Genomic DNA, 22,825 nt, shown 5'->3' with positions numbered 1-22,825 from the left:
CTCCTTGTCAACCTGGCACCCATACATGTCTCCTTAGACCATACTAATTCTCCAAATAAAAACAATAACAAGGTCATAATTCAACCTTCATGATACAACTGCTGTATACAACTAAAAATGCACTAACTGTTTCCCCAAAACCGTATGCAAAGTCCTTGGGTGATAGTCACTCTTATTGATGTCCCATAACTTAATGATGTGAGGTTAACAATAGTATAATATATAATACAGAATCAAAACCAAAGTCAAAGTCAAACATCTTATGTTCCACCAGTGGTCCACAACCTTTTGGGCACCAAGGACCGAAAGGTTTCATGGAAGACAATTTTTCCACGGATGGGGGTTGGGGGGATGGTTTCAGGATGATTCAAGTGCATTACATATATTGTGCACTTTATTTCTATTATTATTACATCAGCTCCACCTCAGATCATCAGGCATTAGATCCCAAATGTTAGGGATCCCTGTGTTACATGATAAGGGGATAGGAGAGAAAAGAAAGATAACACACACATATTCATAACAAAATGAAGAAAGACTCATAGCCCTTGTTCTGTAACTGGTAACATGGTTGTAGCTGGTATTTTTAATTATCTTTTCCACTGCGCATTCCATATTCCCTTTGCCCTCAGCAGATCTTTACCTGGTGAAGTGAAAAAGTGAAAGTGTTAGTCATTCAGTTGTGTCTGACTCTTTGTGACCCCATGGACTGTGACCTGCCAGGCTCCTCAGTCCATGGAACTCTCCAGGCAAGAGTACTGGAGTGGGAAGCCATTTCCTTCTCCATGGGATCTTCCCAACTCAGGGATGGAACCCAGGTCTCCTGCGTTGTGGGGTGACCCAAACTTTCATTTATGAAGAGTCTAGACCATTAGTAGTGCTGTCTGAATTCAACAGCTGTAATTTTCCATTGACTTTACCACCTGACCTGCCTCTTGAGAAATCTGTATGCAGGTCAGGAAGCAACAGTTAGAACTGGACATGGAACCACAGACTGGTTCCAAATAGGAAAAGGAGTACATCAAGGCTCTATATTGTCACCCTGTTTATTTAACTTATATGCAGAGTACATCATGAGAAACACTGGACTGAAAGAAACACAAGCTGGAATCAAGATTGCTGGGAAAAATATCAATAACCTCAGATATGCAGATGACACCACCCTTATGGCAGAAAGTGAAGAGGAACTAAAAAACCTCTTGATGAAAGTGAAAGTGGAGAGTGAAAAAGTTGGCTTAAAGCTCAACATTCAGAAAATGAAGATCATGGCATCTGGTCCCATCACTTCATGGGAAATAGATAGGGAAACAGTGAAAACAGTGTCAGACTTTATTTTTCTGGGCTCCAAAATCACTGCAGATGGTAACTGCAGCCATGAAATTAAAAGACGCTTACTCCCTGGAAGGAAAGTTATGACCAACCTAGATAGCATATTCAAAAGCAAAGACATTACTTTGCCAACAAAGGTTCATCTAGTCAAGACTATGGTTTTTCCTGTGGTCATGTATGGATGTGAGAGTTGGACTGTGAAGAAGGCTGAGCGCCGAAGAATTGATGCTTTTGAACTGTGGTGTTGGAGAAGACTCTTGAGAGTCCCTTGGACTGCAAGGAGATCCAACCAGTCCATTCTGAAGGAGATCAGCCCTGGGATTTCTTTGGAAGGAATGATGCTAAAGCTGAAACTCCAGTACTTTGGCCACCTCAGGTGAAGAGTTGACTCATTGGAAAAGACTCTGATGCTGGGAAGGATTGGGGGCAGGAGGAGAAGGGGACGACAGAGGATGAGATGGCTGGATGGCATCACTGACTCGATGGACATGAGTCTCAGTGAACTCCGGGAGTTGGTGTTGGACAGGGAGGCCTGGCGTGCTGTGATTCATGGGGTCGCAAAGAGTCGGACACGACTGAACGACTGATCTGATCTGATCTGAATACTAAGAGACGCCATGGCGGGATCCTCTATATTGCAAACGTACTCTTCTTCACCTGATTGTGATGTCTAAGAGGTAAGTTTTGGTCTCACCTTCTTGCAGCTGGCCCTGTCCAAAGCCATCTTACAATCTTTCTCAGGTCCTGATTCTGGGCCACGCTCAGGGAACTTTCTGGATGTTTCTCATTCTGTTCAGACCAGTTCCTGTGCTCATTCATGCCCACACACCCCTGGTGGGGAGAGCTCACTATGCAGTCAGCTGCAGCTGCCCTTTGGCATCTTTTTTTCTTATTCATCCCTAGGCAGCAGCATCCACCCATGACCCTCCATTTGTCAGAGGGCCAAACTTACAGACATTTTAAGCTTAAAGCAAACAGTTATAAAGATGAGGTTTGGCTTATTCAATGACAAACACAAACCATATCTCAAATCTGAATATTGTACTTTAGCATTAGTTGGCTTTGCTTATCATACGAGTGTGAGAATTCCCCTTCCCAGTTAAAGACAAGCATTGGAATAATATACCTGGAAGAGGTTTCCAGGGAGTGTTTATCAGACCCTATCAACTGAGAATTAAGACAATTCCAGGTATATTTAGCTTGTAACTTGCCTGGAGAGGATCCTGCTTGCGGATATGGTTGAGGGAGACTTGCTCCAGTCCGCCAAGGTGAGCAAATGCTGTGTGTGAAAACTAGCAGCAGAAGGAAAACCCAAGTCTTGGGAGGAGCCTGGTGTGAGGGGAGGGGAGGTTGGGGAGGAACAAATAGGCCTTTGGAAAGAGGTGCTGGCAACCCCAAAATGGAAGGCCTCAACTTGGTAATTTAATTTCCCTTTTGAAATGGTAGGCTCTGGCCCAGAAGCAATAAACAGAAAATATAAATAATACACATTCATTGGGGGGGGATGAAAAGATATTAATAAAATAAGCATATGGTTTTATATTGTGGTTTTAAAAATAATTTGTTATAACATATTAACTATTCTTTAAAAAATAGAATTTGAAGTTCAGAAAATTAAATCAGATTTAAGGGTTGAGAATTTTGTCCCATATTTTTGTCTTTCAAAGTTGATATGATCAGTTAGGACCTATACTTTCTTTTCCTAGTTGAGGGCATCAGATCTTGCCATCTGTATTGTACTTACTGAAAGAAATCTCAGTAGAACAAAGCAATTCCAGTTTCTGTTAAGATTACTCACAAAACAATGCCCAACTGGTTACAAAAACTTCTGTACTCCAAATAGCTTTATAAACTTGGATTCTTATCCTTTTTTCAAAGCAAGAAACTTAGAAGAATTGGTGGTGTGCTAAGAGTTCTTTGAGTAGGACAGACTTGTGTGGGCTCTGTCTCTGACACTTTCTAGCTGTGTTGCTGTGGGCAATTATTTGACCTCTTTGGGCCTCAACTTTCTTGGATGGAAAATGGGAATAATCTTGGGTCACTTTTAGGACTGCTGCAGAGATTAAGTGAAATAATGCACACAAAGCACTTGGTATAGTGTTTGGTATCCAGTGATCAGTCATCAGCTGCTAAGTCGTGTTACTGAAGACAAGGACCCCATTACTGTGTTTTTACCATGTTCCCAGCACAAAGCAGGATGCCTGGGATCTAAGGGCTCAGTTGAACTAAGCTGCATGAAGGAAGGAGTTTCAAGCAGTGCTGTAGCTTGGGGTGGACAGGCAGAGGTAGAAACACAGTCATTTTTTATTTCCTCATACTTTTCCCTCTTCAAAGATCCCAATTACCTCAAAATAACTTTGGCTAAATTTCCAAACTGTTCCCCCCTCTGCAATACACACACAAAAAGAAAAAAAAATCTCGCAAACCTGCGGCTTAAACAATCATTTTAATTACATACATTAATTAAATTTTATTTATTTAATGTCAAGAGACAGAAAGGGAGTGGGGATGTGGATGCCTGATACACCTTTTTTTCCCCATAAGGTCTAAGTCCTTGTTTTACTTACTTGTTCATTCATTGCAGGGAGAAGGTTGGGCCTCCAGTTCTCATCCATGGGTAGAATTCAGTGTTATAGTCACGTTAGGATCAGGGCTCTCTGGCACACTAGATTCTGAGCACCACAGCTTTGTTTAGAATAGTACCTTGGGTTTTTTCTTTCCTTCACTGTCAATTATAGAAAAAGCTACTCAACACTTCTAAAATTCTGCAGATTAAGGACATGATTTCTAGCCAAAAAGAACTTTTTAAAAAAATGAAAACTCAGTTGCATCAAACAAATGGGAGGCCTCCAGGGTCTGGGAGAGTAAACGGTGTTGTGCTGATTCTCTATTGCCCAGGAGAACTCAGCACAGAGTACTGTCCTCATGATTTCCTGGAGGGCTCCCAGGTGGCCAGCTAAGGGCAGGGTTTAACCTGCACCATCTGGTGTTGGGGGCTCCTTGTGGCTCTGACGGTAAAGAATCCCTGTGCAATGCCAGAGACCTGGGTTCCATCCCTGGGTCAGGAAGATCCCCTGGAAGAGGGAATGGCTACCCACTCCGGTATTCTTACCTGGAAAATCTCACAGACAGAGGAGCCTGGTAGGCTACAGTCCATAGGTCGCAAAGAGTCAGACATGAATAAGCAACAAACACACACACAAACATATGTTTGTTTTGGGACACTTAATACTGACGGAAGAGAAGAGCAGGGGCATTCAGAGATGGGGCAGGGCCAGGTCTATCAGAGGAGGGCTGGGACTTGGGAGGATGAATGACTAGCCTGAGCTGGGATTTAAGAAACTCCTAATTGTGAACATGGAAGCAATTGGGACCTAATAGAGGGACAGGAGCAAACACTGGGGTTCTCTGGGAAGGGAACCATTAAGCCAATGGTTAATCCAAAAGAAGCATCTCAGCTCACCTTTCAGGGTCATTCTCAGCAGACCTTTCCTGAGTTTGCTAATGAGGAATCCATTAGGAGGGGGGTCTTTTGAGGAGGCTTCATCCTGAGAGTCAGGATGCTACCCTTCTATAGACCCTGTCCTGAAGCCTCACCAGAACACTCAACTACACTTACAAGCCCCTCTTTCAGAAGAGTTACAGGACCTCTAAGGATTCATTTAGCTTACAAACATGTCTCATTTCCCTTCTTGAGGGCTGGGACTAAGGGCTGTTTCCTCGCAAACCTAGCTTGGTAATTTGCAACAGCAGTCTCTTGATATTGAAATGAGATGAAGTGTGCTGCGTGCCAAAGACCCTGGCCTGAGACTTTATATCTGAGCAGAGGAACTGCTCTCACAGTGGGCGTGGGGCAAAAAGTAGACATAATCTTGGCAACATGCTGCTGGGAATGACCTGGGCCCCACCCTGTCTCTGCTTCCATGTTCAACTCCAGAGCTGAAAGTTTCTTCAGTTTGCAGGTCAGCAGTCAGGACCTCCCTTGGAAGGAGGGAAAAGCTGTAAGGTGGGGCTGAGAACGGCTTTGTTCAACCCTAACCTAGACCCCGCCCTTCAGCTGGTCTGTCTTTTGGGAGTCTGAAACTTCCTGCCTGCCTCCAAGAGCTTATTAGTAAAGCCTCTGCCTACAAGCGGGAGACCGGGGTTCAATCCCTGGGTCGGGAAGATCTCCTGGAAAAGGAAATGGCAACCCACTCCAGTATTCTTGCCTGGAAAGTCCCATGGACAGAGAAGCCTGGTGGGCTACAGTTCATGGGGTCGCAAAGAGTCAGACACAGCTGAGCTACTTCACTCACTCACTCAGCGGGGAGGGCAACTGGGGAATAAAAAGAACAAAAGCTCAAACAGAACAAATGGATTCTTCATCAGCAGACTTGGGGAAGATCTGCTGAGAATACCCGGAAAGTTGGGCTGAAATGCCTCTTTTTTTGGCTGCCTGGGTCTTTTACGTGTTTTATAAAATGTTATTCAAGTAGAGTTGATTTACAATGTTGTGTTAGTTTCTACTGTACAGCAAAGTGATTCAGCTGTACATATATACATTCTTTTTAAAAATATTTCTTTGGCTGCATTGGATCTTAGTTGCAACACATGGGATCTTTGTTGCATCATGTGGGATCTTTTGTTGCTGTGCGTGGACTCTTTAGTTGTGGCACGTGGGCTCAGTAGCTGTGGCACATGGGCTTAGTTGCTCGGTGGCATGTGGGATCTTACCTCCCTGACCAGGGATTGAACCAAGGTCCCGTGCATTGCCAGGTGGATTATTAACCACCACTGGACCACCAGGGAAGTGGTTACATTCTTTTTCATTCTTTTCCATTACAGTTTATCACAGGATATTGAATTTAGTTCCCTGTTGAGATGCCTCTTTTGCACTAACCATTGGCTTGATCTGGGATCCACCCCTACTCCCCCGCCCCAACAAAAACAGATTCTGAACAAGAATTTGTATCACGTAGTTTATTTGGGGGAATGAATCCTAAGGAACAGGACTGGAGGACTGGTAAGAGTCAAACAGTCAGGGCAGGAAAGAAAAAGGCAATCCAAGGGTGGATTACTGAGCTGATTAAGTTGGATACTACCACGGGCAGCCAGGGTTCTGTCATCTTAGGTGCTGTACAAAATGTACCTTGTAACTGCCCATGAAGAGTGGAACATTTCTCCACCAGCTTCTGTTCGTTTTGGTTAGAGGTTGTCCAAGGACGTGTTCATTCCTTTGTACTTCCAGGTTTATGTCAGAATGGGCTGTGGCTTCTTGCAGGGGTCCAGACTGCAGTGACAGAGAAGCCCTGAGATATCAAGTACAGCTGAAGCAAGGTCCTCTCAGGTTACATCTGTATGTAGCAGGCTGCCACAGCAAAGCTGGAATAAAAAGATGGGCTGGGAAGGTGTGAGGTCAGCCACAAACGGAGTCAGACAGACATAGACACGTCAATTGTCCTGCCTTCCATAAATAGAACTTTATTTCCATAAATTCTCAGTCCAAAGGTAGGAAGGAAGTATGTTTTTCCTGGGTGGAAATATTAACTCTTTATGAAAGCAATGCATAACCCTCAAAGTATAATCTGGTGACCCAACATAGCTATCTATGTTATGGCAGTGGCATGCTGTACCAGTGACTATTCTAAAAAACACCACTGAAGCAAGCTTAAGTCTGTCTATGAAATGGGTACAGAAAAACAAGAGCAACTACCTTCACGTTTCTCCGGGTCCTCGAAGCTCTACCTGCCAGGAGCTGGAAATAAAGCAAGAAGACAGACTCAGCCCTCAAGAAGCTCACATAACCTGGAGCTGAGAGGTGTCTTTAAAGCCCCACAGGGCCCTCACTTCCTTCCTGTTTTCATCTGCCTGGTCCCTTTCCAATCAGTTCTCCGTAATTTGACCTAAACATAGGTCTGCCACTAATTTGCCAAGACAGCTTCCTTCTCCTCAGTTGGTTTCTCATCCAGGAAACTTGGCAGGGAAGCTTGACTTGTGGAGATCAGCCTCCAGTATTCCTTTGTTGAAACTCTGGGAAGCTGTGCTATTCTTAAATCTTTTTTTTTTATTTTTGTAACCCATTGGAATAACAAAATTTTAAATTAACTTCATCTGATCAAAAGACAAACTTTAAAACCAACCAACCAACCCACCTACCTCAATGAGCTCGAGACAGTAAATAGGCATACGTCCTGGAAGGCGCCTCAATCTTACCAGCTTTCCTCACTTCCTGGGGCGGCATCTTCGCCTTCCTACCCATACATACCCGCTGGGTGGTCTTTCCCCGCTCGCTCCAGAACCAGGATGGCGGTGGAGGAGATCTGAGCGTGGTTTAGGGCTAAAGGACGGTCAGCAAGGGGTTAATCCCGGGCTAGGCGCCTAAAGAATAGAGTTACCCTCCGCGGGATGGGGGCTGTGCCTGGCGCCCCAGGACAAAGAAGGCGGCGCGGTGCGGAGCGCTCCCCGCCCTGGCAACGCCCGCCGTCGGGCTCCGCCCCGCGCAGCCCTACGGCTGAGCCACTGTCTGTAGGAGCACCCAGGCAGCTGAGGGTGGAGGCAGCAGGAGTGAGAGCGGGTAAGGGTCTTCGAGAAGGAAACTGCGGTAGCGCCCCCACTCGGTGGTACGGGACACGAGCGCGGGTGCCTGCGAAGCGCCAGGTTATCGCGAACGCACCAGCTGAGCCCTCTGTAACTGGAGCCCCCGCGCCAGTTTGTTTTGGGGTAAGAGGAGGGGTCCGCACCTCTGCAGTTCAGGGGTGATGAGCGGGCGCCCTTAAACCGGCATGATGATTGGCTTGGTTTGGATTTGCTCTGCCCTTAAGCCGGGTCGCGGGGATGCGGGTGGAGAAGGGGCACCACATCCTGTAGGCTGGGCCCTGCGAACAAGGCCGGGGTAAAGGTGTAAAAAGATGTATCGATCCCGTCCAGACCTGCCTCAACCCCAGGTAATCCTCATCCTCCGCCCTCCCGGCCTGAAGGTTATTATTCGGAATAATGTGCTCGGTCGGAGGAGACCCAGGTTGAACATGTGGCGCTGAGTCTCCCAAGTGAAACCCTCAGCACTTATTCTTCTTTGCCGCCGCATTTAACAGAAGGCGAGCGCAGCCACAAGGGAAGAAACCGGTCCAAGGTCACATGGTAGTCGGAGACCGAGCCAGGACCGAAGCCAGGACTGCTTTCTGGCCCGAGCCCCCGCATCTCTCCCGGCCTGCCCCGCATCCTCGTCCTCCTTCCACGTCCTCTACCAGGCTCTGTTCTCGGGGACTTGCTGGTGGTGGGAGTGCTTCCTCCCTTTCTGCGGCACCCTCGGGAAGGATGCTGGACAGCAGTCGGGCCGCCGGTCCAGCTTCCTCGAGCACGAGCTGAGCCGGCTGTTGGAGGAGGACCGCACAGGCCGCAGGACCGAGGGAGGAGGAGGACCGAGCAAGGTGGAGGCGCCGCGGGAGCCGGCGGGAGATGCTGGGGTGGTGGTGGGCCCGGGCGGGGCAAGGCCCGGAGCCTCAGTAGCCCGCTGGCGCCGGCAGAGCACAGCTGGGTCTGGGCGGTGCCGTCTCAGCCAGTGGGAGCGCGGCTTGGGCCGAGCCCCCTCGGCTGCTCGCCTCTGGTAGGCGGGAAGGTGCGGCAGCCCTGCGATTGGCCGAGCTGCCCCGGACGCGCGGCCAGAGCGCGCGCAGCGAGTTGGCGCCTGCGCGTCTCTGGCGTCCCACGCTCTCCCAGCGCGCTGGGGCTTGTCTGAGACAGGGCTCAGGGCGGTCTGTGCGCCTCGGGGCCGCGCCCGGCTGGGGGAGGGTATTCTGCCGCGCACCACGTTAAGCGCGGTTGATCTCTGCGTGTTTTTTTCCAACCCGTCTGCCAAAGTGTGCCCCAAGTCAGCTGATGTAAAGTCACCTTCTAACCCTGCGAGAGGCTGCAGAGGCAAACATTTAGTTACGGTGGGCTTCCGACTGCCAGGATCCTTTATGACGCATCAAGTATCTTCCTTTCTACCAGAGCATTGGAGCCCCGCCCTGTACAGGGCAGATACCTGTGGCGGGCGAGGAAGCTGACCTTTGAAATGTGTGTAGCTCTAGTATTCTCTCAATACACATTTAAAGAGCGGCTGCTTCCTGTCAGACACCAGAGTAGTCATTTTGGAGGAACCTGAGACCAATCAAACAACACGTAGGTCCTATTTGTGGGGCAGTCACAGTCCAGGTTGAGACTGGTGATCAGATAGGGGCTGTGAATGGTTATAAACAAGATACCTTTAATGCTACCCAGCCTAGGTTAAGTGCAATTTCCGAGACGCATAAGACTGAACTGCAAATATGGATGAGATTGATTTTTGATTTAGGGGATCAGGAAAGGTTTCTTGAAGGAGATTACTTGAATCAGGGCTTGCTGGATGAAGGAGACCTCAGATTAGGTATAGGATGAGCAAGGCAGGAAAATTGGAAAGTACAGGCATATTGAGAGATGATGTAGCAAATGGTATGAGTAGATGAGAAAAGCATAGTTGGAGATAGAATTTGGAGGGGCCTAGTGAGGACCAGGGTGTCGGGCTTGTACATTCTGGTTTGAAATGTAAGCACTTCTGAATAGGATGCTCCTTAAACTATCAGTCGTACTGATGCCTTTTTTTTTTTAACATCTGCACGAAAAAATCTTGGAAATATCTTTGATTCTTTCTTCTTTCATACCCTACATTTAATTTATCAGTAAATTACAGTGGGCTTTCCCTTCAAAACACAGCCAGACTTTGACCTCGTCTAATTGGCTCTGTGGTTTCCACCAGCATGGTTTCCTCCATGGCAGCCCTTTATATATATATCTCCAGGGAGTACCTCTTCACATTTTGCTGGAATTGTGCAGTACACAAACTGCATGGCTGTACATTATGGTCCTGGATTATTGCCATAGCTTCTAAATGGTCTCCTTGCTTCTGCCATTGTCCATCCTCAGTCTATTCTTAACCCAGTGAGAGTTATCATATTAAAATATAAGCCCAACATGGTATTCCTCTGCTGCAAACTCTCTTAAAGCATTCAAATATTATGTGCCTACTGTGTACTGGTTTGACTTGAATTTGGTAGGCAAGCCCTGTTCTCCTAGGGATGGAATGGCTGCCTAATCTGGTGGTTGTAATTATAGCCATTTTGACAGCTCTGGTAGCACTTTCTTTTGGGGAAAGACAGATGTTTCCTTGACAGATGTGAAGAGGGAGAGGCTCATGTTCCTGTTATGATTACGAGGTCTGCAGTGTGCCATTCTCAGAATATCAGGCAAGCTTAAGAATTGATGATAGTGTCTGCAGAAAGAACCTGCTTTCAGTGTGTTTTCACCAATATTGTTTTGGCTGCAACTGATTTTAAGCATGCTTAACACAGAGTAAGGACATCACGTGCCTTACAGAGCTGAAGACGAGGGCAGCCCGGTCTCAGGAGCAGATCTACCCTCAGGAGGCTCTGTTAGTTTTTTTTCTCTCTTCACTTCCATCTCTGTTTCTATCTACATGTGTGCCTGACTTTTCTCTCTTTGCAGATTGGCTTTCTCCATCTCTCACTTTCTGGCTTCAGGCTCAATGTCACATAGCTGCCTATCTGCCTTCTCCAGCTCCAGCAGTCAGGTCACATGTCTGTGCCCCACGAGGCTGATTTGCTTGCTTTCACAGTGCCAGGAAACAGAATAATGGGTTCATCTGGGGTCGGGTGTCTCTCCCTGATATAGTCTTCCATGGCCAGAGAGTAGGGGCGGGGGGTGGTCCTCACTGCACAACTACAGCATCAGAGGCCAAACGCTGTATACAATAGGCAAGTCTGGAAGGACAGGGATCAGGTGAGCAAGATGGACACCCAAAATTTGGCCACTGTAGAGAGTGTGATGTATTCTCTGAGAAGAATTGGCCATCACCTAAGTCTGATCAGGTGACTGGAATCTGCTGGACTATTCCAAGTGTCTGTTAGGTTTGCCTTTGCTGAACTGAGCTTTAAAGTTAAATCCTTGGCTTTTATTGAAGGTCCCTGCTAAAGGCAGTTGTATAAAAGTCACTTCTGCATTTATGATAAAATAATAGGGAGAACATCATCTATAATATCGTTTAGTGCTCCTTCAGGCTTTTGTTTATGAATAGTTATCTCTCTAAGGAATAATAGACATCTTTTTAAAATAAGGGCTTTAAAACTTCTCGTTTCCTTTTTGCTTGACGTCAAGGAAACCCCCATTAATTGTATAGTTAACATGCATAGCTGAGCTGAGCTGAAATTTTCAGGCAAGATTATACTAAAAGTGATCAGAAGGAAAACAGCCAAAGGATAATAGACACCTGTCTGGTGAGATCTCAAACTCTGATTCCCACAGTGGCCAGGCAGTTAACAGAGGTGATATGGGTAGGCTTAAAATAGTAAGTACAAACTTTTTGTATTGAGTTCAAGCATAACATAGCTGGCTTGTTACATTGCCTTTTAAAACATGAGGCTGGCCAAACAAAATAGCCAAATAGAGTATGTTAGAAACTGGCTGCCGGTTGTCAGACCTTGGAGTCTCACATCACTTACTGACTTTGAGCGCCTCAGTGTGGAGTCCTTGCATAGGATGCTTCTTTGCTTAAACCCAGCTTGCCCTCCGCAGTGAAACAGGACCTCCCCCTCCCACTTGTTAGTACCAGGGCCCATGAACTCTGGGTTCTCTTTTCTGCCTAAGTATTGCTTCCTGAATTCCTGTTTGTTGCTGACGCCCTGCCTTTTCTGAGGATGTCAGTACCGGGAATGTTTGCCACTTGCAGGAGACGCCTTGACCCTGAGCACAGGAGGGCAACCAGCTGTGTCCTCTGCAAGATCTTCCTGTCAGAATGTAGCAAGTGAGCCCAGCATCAAGACAAGGATGCAGGCAGGTGTTTTTTGTTTTTTTGAGACAGTATACTTTGCATGGGTTACACATGGGTTTTCATTGACAGTGGAAAGGACGTACCCTTGAGAGTAGACCTAAGTGTTCTCAGAAAAGTTTCCCCCAGATTCCAGAATACTTGAGCATTTTGATTTTACAGCTGTATTTTATTTTATAAATTTGGTCCCCCTGGAGCAGCTAACGAATTCAAAGCTAAAGAGATGGTCTCCACCCCCCAAAGGGGCTCTGCCTGTCCCCTTGAAGCACCTGCTTCCTACAACCATTTTGTTTCCAAACCAAAAGGCAAGTGAGTGGCATCTCGAGTTTGAGAAGCTAGTATTTACAGAGGCTAAAGCCCAGCACAAGACACTAAGATGACAAACCACCCTGAAGAGTGTGCAGCAGTTTCATTGCCTGTAGCATTGTATTTGGAGTGAAAATAGCAACATATTTAAGAAATGTAAAAGTACAGAAGAAAAAAAGATCTAAAATTCTGGTATTTTGTATATAAGATGACAGTGTGAATAGTGCATGATTAAAGGGGCTGAGTTTTTATGCACTTTAAGCTATTTTGATGCCAGCACTTTTAGATGTGGCTGACTTGAAGGAAAATAAAGTTGAAAAGCAGCCCTTTATTTGGAGATGACATTGAGGCATTCTCTGCCACAGGCATTGAGCAGAAGGGATGGAAAGGGCTTGAATTATAAACAACTGGATTTAAAATTACCCAGTGGCGGTGACCTCAGACTCCAGTCCTGGCGGGAGGAGGTGGAGATGTGTGTGCTCAGCCAGCTGCTCAGTACTTGGGCGGGGTGGGAGTAGGGACACCGCCTTAAAGAATCTGAGCCCAGCATGGGCCTGTGCCTTCCATGAAGGGCTAGTCTGTGGGTGTATGGGAGGTGGGCTTCAAGCCCACAGCTCAGCCCCACTCAGCAGAGACTCGCTGAGTGCCTCCTCCGTGTCAGGTTTCTTCCAGGCACGGGGAGTTCAGTGGTGACCAAGATGGACCAGGTGCCTGGCCTCACTGAGCTTATGAGCTGGAAGGGAGAGATCAAGTAACGAAACAAGAGAATGTTGGATTGAAGAGTGATCTTACGGAGAGCAATCCCTGCGTGCTGCATGGGGGGTTGGGGCAGCCTCTCCGAAGTCAGAAGGGTGAGAAGGACCTAGTCATCCAGTGTGAGGGAAGGCAAAGTCCAGGGCTTTGAGGCGAGAAAGAGCTTGGCATGTGTTCAGGTCAGCGTGGCGGCAGCACAGTGAGTGAGGGGAGGGCAATATCGAATAGGAAGGGAGGCAGAGGCAGACTCCAGAAGGCGAGGGAAGGAGGGGGAGGTTTCTAGGCCAGGGAGTCACACAACCTGACTGGTGTTAGAAGGATCTTTCTGGCTGCTGTGTGGCAAATAAGGGCAGGAGTGGAAGCAAGAGCCTACTGCACAGTCTGGAAGGATCACACAAGACAAAAAGCCCTATATATTGCTCTCCCAAGGATTAAACAGATGGAACACCTCCACCTGCCTCCTACGGTGAACACTGTGGGGGTTGGCCAGTCAATGAACTTATTTCAGACCTAGAACCAGGTGGCTGGTTATCAGATTAGGGTGGCAGCAAGATGGCAGGGGAGGAGCTGCATCTCAGGCAGAGCCTTGTTACTGATAAGGGCAGTCTAACCCAACACAGGCAGGTGTGCCAAGAGACTAGGACAGTTCACCAGGAAAAGGGCAACAGCTCCCCTGAATGTGACTGCCTGGCCTCAACTCCCTCCCCACCTCCCTTTCCTTCCCTTAGGCCAGGAGGGGTCACTAGAGGGGAATTAACCAGAACAGGAGGGCACCTAGTGCACACGCTGATCAACAACCCATAATGCACAACTAGTCAGTGTGCTGAGTAGACTAGAGGTGACACTAGTGATACATGGTCTTGTTGCAACAAGGCTGACTTAACCTGAAAAGGGAGTGGTCGGGTGGTGGGAGAGACTGTGCGTGTGTGTGTTAATTTAGATTAACTAGAGCATGTCTCATTTTGTAGCTCTAGTCTCCATGCTGTGATGAGTTTTGGGGAGAGAGGTGGAGAGCTAAATCAAATGATATGTGGCCCTGGGCTGGAGAAACTGCCTGTAGGGTCACGTGGACAAATTTAGGTGGCTGTTTTGCTGGATATGGGGAACACAGACTAGAGAATGGGACTCATGGAGTTGGGCTCACTGAGGGCTCAGGTCCCCAAGTGCCCCACTGGTTGCTGCACAGTCTGTTTTGAGGATCGCTGATCTGGCCCAAATGGGTGATGATTCATCCAGGGTTGCCCCATGAGTTTGTACATAGCCAGAGCCAGAACCCAGGTTTTTAGGTGTTTCAGCTATCTGACTCTTTGTATCAGATGAGGCTGTAGCTTGCGAGGAGGGTGGCAGGCAGGGACTGTCTGGTGCCATAACTGGACCTGGGTAGAACAGAGCCCAATTTGACTTTTACAACCTGGAAGGAACATGGCCACTCCTGCCCAAAGCCCAGAAGGCAACAGGCAATGAGGGTGCTTTTTGTGTTTCAGAACCCACCAGGAGGAGCCTGACCATTCTGCCTTTTGTGGCCACAATGCTAACAGCCCGCCTCTCCAGACCCCTGTCACAGCTTCCAAGGAAAACCCTGAATTTCTCTGATAGAGAAAATGGGACAAGGTAAGACAGTGAAGGGTGGAGGTAGCCTTGACGGTTACACTTTCTGGGTAAAGCAGAGCTCTTCATGCATAATAAGGTCTGACTCTCAAAGGTGTCTGTCAGTACCCACCGTCTACCAGCAAAGGACACGCAATGGTGTCCTTGGAAGACGGAGACCTTCCCACAAGGTCTATGCCCACAAGGCATAGAAGAATATTTTTCATCAGATTTTTTTTTTTAAATAACTCTACATTTGTAAAAAATTGCAAAAATAGTACAAAAATATTCCGTATCCCCTTTACCTAACTTTTACCTAACTTCCCCAAATGTTAATGTCTTACAAAACATAGTACATTCATAAAAAACCAGGAAATTACCACTGATATCATACTATTAACTACAGACTTGATTCAGATTTCATCAGATAGCTCACAAATACAGCTTTTCTTAGTCTAGGATACAAACCAGGGTCCCCATTCCATTTAGTTGTTATGTCCCCTTACTCTCCTCCTGTTGAAAGGTTGCTGCTGCAAGACGTGTGTTATGCCGGGATTCGTGACCTCCAGATGAGAAGATTTTGATCCAGAGTCAGAGATGAGGCTTGACTACTTGGAGCTTTTTGTGTAGCAAAGTTTTATTAAAGTATAACAGAGATAGGGAAAGCTTCTGACAGACATCAGAAGGGAACAAAAGGAGTGCCCCCTTGCTCGTTTTTACAAGGTGTTTTACGTCTGTTAGAAAGCTAGTATCAGGTAAGAGAGACTCTTCCACGCCGAGGGAGTTGCACCAGGCCCCTCCCACAACATGCAGTTGTGAGATAGGATCGAACAAGGTGTATCATCCCCCGGCCTTGAATCAATTGACATGAATATTGGTTTGTTGAGCCATTATCAGCCCAAGGCTTGAGAAAAGAAAAAAAAGGTCAGTCTTGGGCAGAACCGGTTTCGACAACAGAGAAGGGAAAAAAAAAGTCTGCCACTTGCTGTTCTGGCCTTCCTACCTGTTACCCACTCACTGTCGGGGTCAGTTCCTCAGTCTCTGTCGTGCATGACCTTGATACCCTGGAAGAAAATGTCTCTCAGTGTGGGTTGTGTGCTGTCCTTATGTTAGGATTCACCTAGAGACCAGTCCTTTTTAAAATCTCACTCATGAAACCAGTTAACTAAAATGTCGCAAAACTTCACTGAATTGTGTGATGTAGAGAAAGCATGGAGTTGGCCAGAAAAAAAATTATTGCAAACTGACTTGTTGCCAGATTTTCTCTAACCCACTTCCCCATATTCAAATCTATCCACTCCAAGTTGGGGGTTGTGTTACACCAGGTATCATGTATATATATTACACCTGGGTGCATTATACCAGGTGCTACTGCTTGTACCCAGCTGTCCGGGGCAAATTTGGGTTTTTCTGTAACAGCTTACGACAAACTCGAACAAACTTTTTTTGCCAACTCAATACAAATTAAACAAGCAACTCTTCTTTGAGAGCTTCTGGAAATTTCCTTTTCCAAGAGTATTCCATGTGCTCTACTACCTCAGTTTCTTCTTTTGCAGCCAGAGCAAGGGAGAAATAATGCCTTTTTCTTTCTCTTATATTTGAGAGGAGTAAAATCAAGTGGCAAGTTAAATTCAGAGTCCCCGCAACTAGAAAATGGATGGTTATTTTCCATGCCAACGTGTGCTCTCTGGCGAAGTAGAAATTTGCCATCGACAGCTGGATGTGAGCAGTAGCACCTGCTGTAATACACCCATATATGTGATATATATGACACACCTGGTGTAATGCAACCCCCCAGCTGTGAGTGGATAGATTTGAATATGGGGAAGTGGGTTAGAGAAAATCTGGGAACAAGTCAGTTTGAAATCATTTTTTTTCTTGCTGTGACTTTTTGTAACTTTCTAAAATATCAAATAGTGCAAAGGGATGGCAGGGGACAAGCACAGTTCTGCCAGGGACACTTTGTCCTTTTTGTACAGCAAATCCTGGGATTATGGAAATATAGTGATTATTTAGATAAGGTCATTTAATTAATTTTGGGTGTAGTGACCTTACCATTCTACTCACGTGTGACCAGTGTCCTCACCAGAGGCTGTGTCAGAGAAAGCCAAGTAGGGGCCTGGACTTACGTTCTACCCCGCTAACCCCCCCACCCCCCCACCCCAGTAATAAGGCGCCCTCCCTGCTTGAGGTGGAGGTGGGGGAGTGTCAGAGGACATCTAGAGGAGAAAGAGAATCAGGACTTCCTCCACCTCTCAGCAGTAACCTGTACACCCCCACATACAATGGGGAGCAGCAATGAGACACTGTATCTCCTCACAGTCAGGAAGGGTTGGTGGAGACCCAGTGGGGAGCCAGAACTCCCATCCATATCCAGTGGTAACTCTTTCCAATTTATTTTATGAAGCTAGTATTACCTTGATTCCAAAACCAGACAAAGACCATAAAAAACAGAGAACTACAGACCAATACCCCTTATGAATATAGACGCAAAATTCTTAAAATATTAGCCAATATAATTAAGCAGTATATTAGACAGAGAAGGCAATGGCACCCCACTCCAGTACTCCTGCCTGGTAAATCCCATGGATGGAGGAGCCTGGTAGGCTGCATTCCATGGGGTCGCTACGAGTCAGACATGACTGAGCGACTTCCCTTTCACTTTTCACTTTCATGCATTGGAGAAGGAAATGGCAACCCACTCCAGTGTTCTTGCCTGGAGAATCCCAGGGACGGGGGAGCCTGGTGGGCTGCCATCTCTGGGGTCGCACAGAGTCGGACATGGCTGAAGTGACTTAACAGCAGTGGCAGCAGCAGCAGTATATTAGAAGAATTATAAACCATGAAAAAGTGGATTTGTTTCAGGGATGCAAAGAATGGTTCACACTGAAAAATCAATTAATGTAACCCACCAAATTGAAAGTCAAAGAACAATCATATGAATCTATCAATGCAGAAAAAACAAAATTTAATACTCATTTGTGATTAAGAACTCTAAGAAAAATTGGCATAGAAGGAAACTTCCTGAACTTGATAAAGAGCATCTATAAAAACCCTTGCAGCTAGCATTGTATTAATATTTTCTGGTGAAAGATTGAATACTTTCCCCCTAAGATGGGCAGCAAGGTAACCAATTCACCATAGTGCAGTAAGGAAGTACAGTGAAGCAAGAAAAGTAAATAAAAGTCATACAGATTGTAAAAGAAGAAATAAAACTGTCCCTAATTTGCAGATTATATGATTGACTACATAGAAAATCCCGAGGAATCCACAAAGCACTCCCAGAACTAATAAGTGAGCTCAGCAGGACACAGAATATGTGATAACACACACACATCAGTCTTTTTCTATATCCTAGCAATGAGCTTGTGGATATAGGAATCTAAAACAATTTGCTCAAAAGAATGAGTTACTTAGATATAAATATAACAAATTATACACAATTTGTACATTGAAAACTACATAATGCTGATGAAAGAAATCAAATATCTAAATAAATGGAGACCCACACTATGTTTAGAAATTGAAAGGCTCAAAAGAGTAAAGACATTGATTTCCCCCAAACTGATACACAAGTTTGGCATAATTTCTATAAAAATTTCAGTCAGATTTTTATAGATAAAGACAAGATTATTCTAAAACTTATATGAAAAGGCAAAGGAAATAGAATAGTAAAAACCATTTTGAAAAAGAAAAATAAGGTGGGAATGCATGGTTCAGTGAAACAGAGAATCCAGAAATAGAGCCACACGGGTTTGCTCAACTAGAATTTGACAAAGATCAGTTCAAAGAAGTTGCACAATCAGTTCAATGGAGGAAGGTTAACATTTTCAAAAAATGAGACTGGAGCATGGATATTCGCAGGCAGAGGCTTACCAACTTTGACTTAAGTTTCACATTTTATACAAAAGTTAACTCACAGTGGATCATGGGTTTAAATTATAAAACAAAACTGTAAAATTTTTAGAAAAAAAATAGGAGAAAATCTTTAGTTTGGGGCATAGGCACAGAGTTCTGAAACTTGACACCAACCGTTTGGCCTTAAAAGGAAAAATTAAATAATCAGAGTCATCACAATGAAACACCATTTCTCTACATAAGATCCTGTTAAGAGGATGAAAAGACAAGTTATGAGCTAGGAGAAAATATTTGCATATTACACATGCAACAAAGGACTAGCATCTGGAACATATAATGAACTCTCAAAACTCAACAGTAAGAGAACGATCCAGTAAGAATATGCACAAAAGACATAGACATTTTATCGAAAGGGATATACTGATGCAGATAAGCACATGAAGAGATGTTCAACATCATTAGCCCTTAGAGAAATACAAATTAAGACCACAGTGGATATCTTTACACAGTTACCAGCATGGTTAAAATGAAAAATAGTGATACTGCGAAATGCTGGTGAGGATATAGAGAAACTGGATCACTCATACATTACTGCTGGGAATGTGGAATGCTATAGCCATTCTGGAAAACAGTTTGAAGTCTGTTAAAAAACTAAACATGCAACTACTGTATGACCCAGCAATTGCTCTCCTTGGCATTTACCCAAGAGAAAAACAAATTCACACAAAAGCCTATACAGGAATGTTCCTAGAAGCTTTATTTGTAATAGTCCTAAAAACTGGAAGCAACCCGGATGACCTTGGTCCATGGAATACAATTTAGCAATAAAAAGGAACAAATTATTGAAACGTGACAATCCGATGAATCTCTAGAGAATTATATTGGGTGAAAATAACCAACCCCAGGAATGTTAATGCTGCGTGATTCCATTCTTGAAATGACAGAATTATAGAGGTGGAGAACAGATGAACAGATTAGTAGTTAGAGGATGTTGGAATGTGTGGCTATAAAAGAATAATGCAAGGGATCCTTGTGATGGAACTGTTCTGTATTTTCACTGCATATGTCAATGTCCTGGCTATGATACCGTACTAGAGTTGTGCAAAATGCTACCAGGAGGGGTAATTGGGTAAAGGGTACAGGACATCTCTCTGTATTATTTCTTAACTTTATGTGAATCTAAAATTATTTCAAAATAAAAAACTATCAGGAAGCCACATAAAATCTAAGGATTAAGACACTGAATTTGTACAAGGCTTTATTAACAAAGGTCTGTTGCTGGAAGGCTCTCCCTACACAGTGGCAAAAATGGCCACTATGACTGCTAGCCCACTTTCTCCCAGACTAATAACCCTGGAGGAAACAGGCCCTCCTCAGTGGTATCAGCAGGTAGTCCTCAGGGGTTTGGGGTGGGAATAGTGGAGTGCTCACTGATGCCTGAGGGTCTGCTGAGTTGCTTCTGCTCTAGAACAAGGGCTTCCCTCATAGCTCAGTTGGTAAAGAATCCGCCTGTGCAGGAGACCCCAGTTCGATTCCTGGGTCAGGAAGATGCCCTGGAGAAGACCCACTCCAGTGTTCTTCAGCTTCCCTGGTGGCTCAGTTGGTAAAGAATCCACCTGCAATGTGGGAGACCTGGGTTTGATCCCTCAGTTGGGAAGATTCCCCTGGAGAAGGGAAAGGCTACCCTTTCCAGTATTCTGGCCCAGAGAATTCCAAGGACTATACAGTCCATGGGGTCGCAAAAAGTCGGACACAACTGAGTGACTTTCACTTTCAGAACAAGGTCTGGTGTGACCGCAGCCCCTGGTCATGGCTTGCTTTCCTCTTTCAGAGGCTCGCTGCTGCTTTACTCTGCGCCCTTTGTTCCTGTTGGCCGTCGGACTTACGCTGCTTCAGTGGACCCGGTAAGTGGCAACCTGGCTACCTGGGAACCAGCCAGGTGGTCAGAGGCCTCCTTCTGGGCTCCCAGGCTCTAAGCCACCCTCAGAGCAAGGGCTTCCCTGCTTCCAGGGCACTCAGAGCCATCTGTCACTTGCTGAACAACCCCCAACCCCATCAAATGAAGTTAGGGGTTAAGACTTTAGATTCTAAAATCTCTCAGGCCCAGTTTCAGTTCTGGCTTTATCACTAATGATGTTGGGTATTTTAAAATGTCTGTGTCCTCACTTGAAACACGATGTAATAATCACATTTAGGGTATGGAGATATTGTGAGATTTAAAGTAATGCATGCACAGTGCCTTGCATGATAAGTACTCAATACTTGATGAGGAAGATGTCAGTAATGCTGGTGATGCTGATGATAGTGAATGCAGATGAGGAAACTGAGGTCCAGAAGGGAGGTGACTTTCTCAAGCAATGACACTAGTTGGTAGCAGGTCTGGGTTAGAACCTGTCTCTTGATTCTGAGTCCAAGCATTTCTACTACACCATGGTGCTTCTCCAAACAGAAAAAACAGGTGGGGAGGACCAGGCCTGGCCCACTCAAGAAGCCCTAATTAATTGTTGCTGCCCAGAGGAGGCCTGGTCATTCAGCCCCCACGATCCTGGATTCCTAACGTGGAGTCTGACCTTTTGAAACAGGTTGGCAGCAAAGCTGTCCTGATCACGGGCTGTGACTCGGGATTTGGGTTCTCCTTGGCCAAGCATCTGCATTCAGAAGGCTTCCTTGTGTTTGCTGGCTGTTTGATGAAGGTAAGAGTTGAGTCATTTTCATCATCATTGTTATTTTTTGTAGGGTTTTAAAATTGTAGTCAAATACACATAGCATAAAATTTACCATCTTAACCATTTTTAAATGTATAGTTCAGTGGTAATAAATATATTCACATTATCGTGCAATCATCACCTCCATCATCCTCATAACACTTTTCATCTTGTGAAACTGAAAGTCTATACCTAATATAAACATTAACTGTCATTTTTCCCTCCCCTCCAGGCCCTGGTAATCACTATTACGGTTTCAGTCTTTATGAATTTGACTACTCTAAGTACCTCATATAAGTGGACTCGTGCAATATTTGCCTTCTTGTGACTGGCTTATGTCACTTGGCATAATGTCTGCAAAGTTCATCCATACTGTAGCATATTACAGAATTTCCTTTTTAAGGCTGGGTAATATTCCATTGTATGTATATATATTTTGCTTATCTGTCCATCTGTTGATGGACACTTGGGTTTCTTCCAACATTTTGGCTATTGTAAATAATGCTGCTATGAACATGGGGGTACAGATATCTCAAGATCCTGCTTTCAATTCTTTGGGGGTATATACCCACAAGTAGAATTACTAGATCATATGAAAAGCAAAATGGCTGTCTGAGGAGGCCTTACAAATAGCTGTGAAAAGAAGAGAAGTGAAAAGCAAAGGAGAAAAGGAAAGATATAAACATCTAAATTCAGAGTTCCAAAGAATAGCAAGGAGAGATAAGAAAGCCTTCCTCAGCGATCAATGCAAAGAAATAGAGGAAAACAACAGAATGGGAAATGACTAGAGATCTCTTCAAGAAAATTAGAGATACCAAGGGAACATTTCAGGCAAACATGGTCACAATAAAGGACAGAAATGGTATGGACCTAACAGAAGCAGAAGATATTAAGAAGAGGTGGCGAGAATACACAGAAGAACTGTACAAAAAAGATCTTCACGACCCAGATAATCACGATGGTGTGATCACTGACCTCGAGCCAGACATCCTGGAATGTGAAGTCAAGTGGGCCTTGGAAAGCATCACTACGAACAAAGCTAGTGGAGGTGATGGAATTCCAGTTGAGCTGTTTCAAATCCTGAAAGATGAAGCTGTGAAAGTGCTGCACTCAATATGCCAGCAAATTTGGAAAACTCAGCAGTGGCCACAGGACTGGAAAAGGTCAGTTTTCATTCCAATCCCAAAGAAAGGCAATGCCAAAGAATGCTCAAACTACCACACAATTGCACTCATCTCACACGCTAGTAAAGTAATGCTCAAAATTCTCCAAGCCAGGCTTCAGCAATACGTGAACCGTGAAATTCCAGATGTTCAAGCTGGTTTTAGACAAGGCAGAGGAACCAGAGATCAAATTGCCAACATCTGCTGCATCATGGAAAAAGCAAGAGAATTCTAGAAAAACATCTATTTCTGCTTTATTGACTATGCCAAAGCCTTTGACTGTGTGG

The 22,825-nt window shown here is 45.2% G+C and overlaps 1 protein-coding gene and 1 long non-coding RNA gene across 5 annotated transcripts in view; one reads left to right on the top strand and one right to left on the bottom strand.

The window, feature by feature from the left end:
• Positions 1-553: 553 nt before the first annotated feature.
• On the bottom strand, positions 554-7,729 carry LOC138987970 (uncharacterized). Of its 3 annotated transcripts, XR_011464291.1 has the most exons (5): positions 7,574-7,729; positions 7,022-7,063; positions 6,458-6,690; positions 3,897-4,054; positions 554-643 (listed from the first exon to the last, which is right to left on the bottom strand). It is a non-coding gene; the product is annotated as an uncharacterized lncRNA (long non-coding RNA). The 3 variants fall into 3 exon arrangements; XR_011464289.1 differs by lacking the exons at positions 554-643; positions 3,897-4,054 and having other exon boundaries at positions 6,290-6,690; XR_011464290.1 differs by lacking the exons at positions 554-643; positions 3,897-4,054 and having other exon boundaries at positions 6,290-6,690; positions 7,465-7,594.
• The window catches only part of BDH1 (3-hydroxybutyrate dehydrogenase 1), a 36,245-nt gene continuing 20,992 nt past the window's right edge, over positions 7,573-22,825 (top strand). Inside the window, exons 1-4 of one of the 2 annotated variants that reach the window (XM_070371334.1) lie at positions 7,573-7,882; positions 14,710-14,836; positions 20,502-20,574; positions 21,253-21,363. In XM_070371334.1, the coding sequence (XP_070227435.1) occupies positions 7,714-7,882; positions 14,710-14,836; positions 20,502-20,574; positions 21,253-21,363 (480 nt within the window). In that variant the 5' untranslated portion in view covers positions 7,573-7,713. Of the gene's footprint in view, positions 8,029-14,709; positions 14,837-20,501; positions 20,575-21,252; positions 21,364-22,825 lie in introns of both variants that reach the window. The other variant, XM_005897835.3, reaches the window with a different exon arrangement.

This window comes from Bos mutus, chromosome 1 (assembly GCF_027580195.1).
Source record: "Bos mutus isolate GX-2022 chromosome 1, NWIPB_WYAK_1.1, whole genome shotgun sequence".
Lineage (NCBI taxonomy): Eukaryota > Metazoa > Chordata > Mammalia > Artiodactyla > Bovidae > Bos > Bos mutus.
Note: the sequence above shows the minus strand (reverse complement) of the source record. Positions and strands in the feature narration are given on the sequence as shown.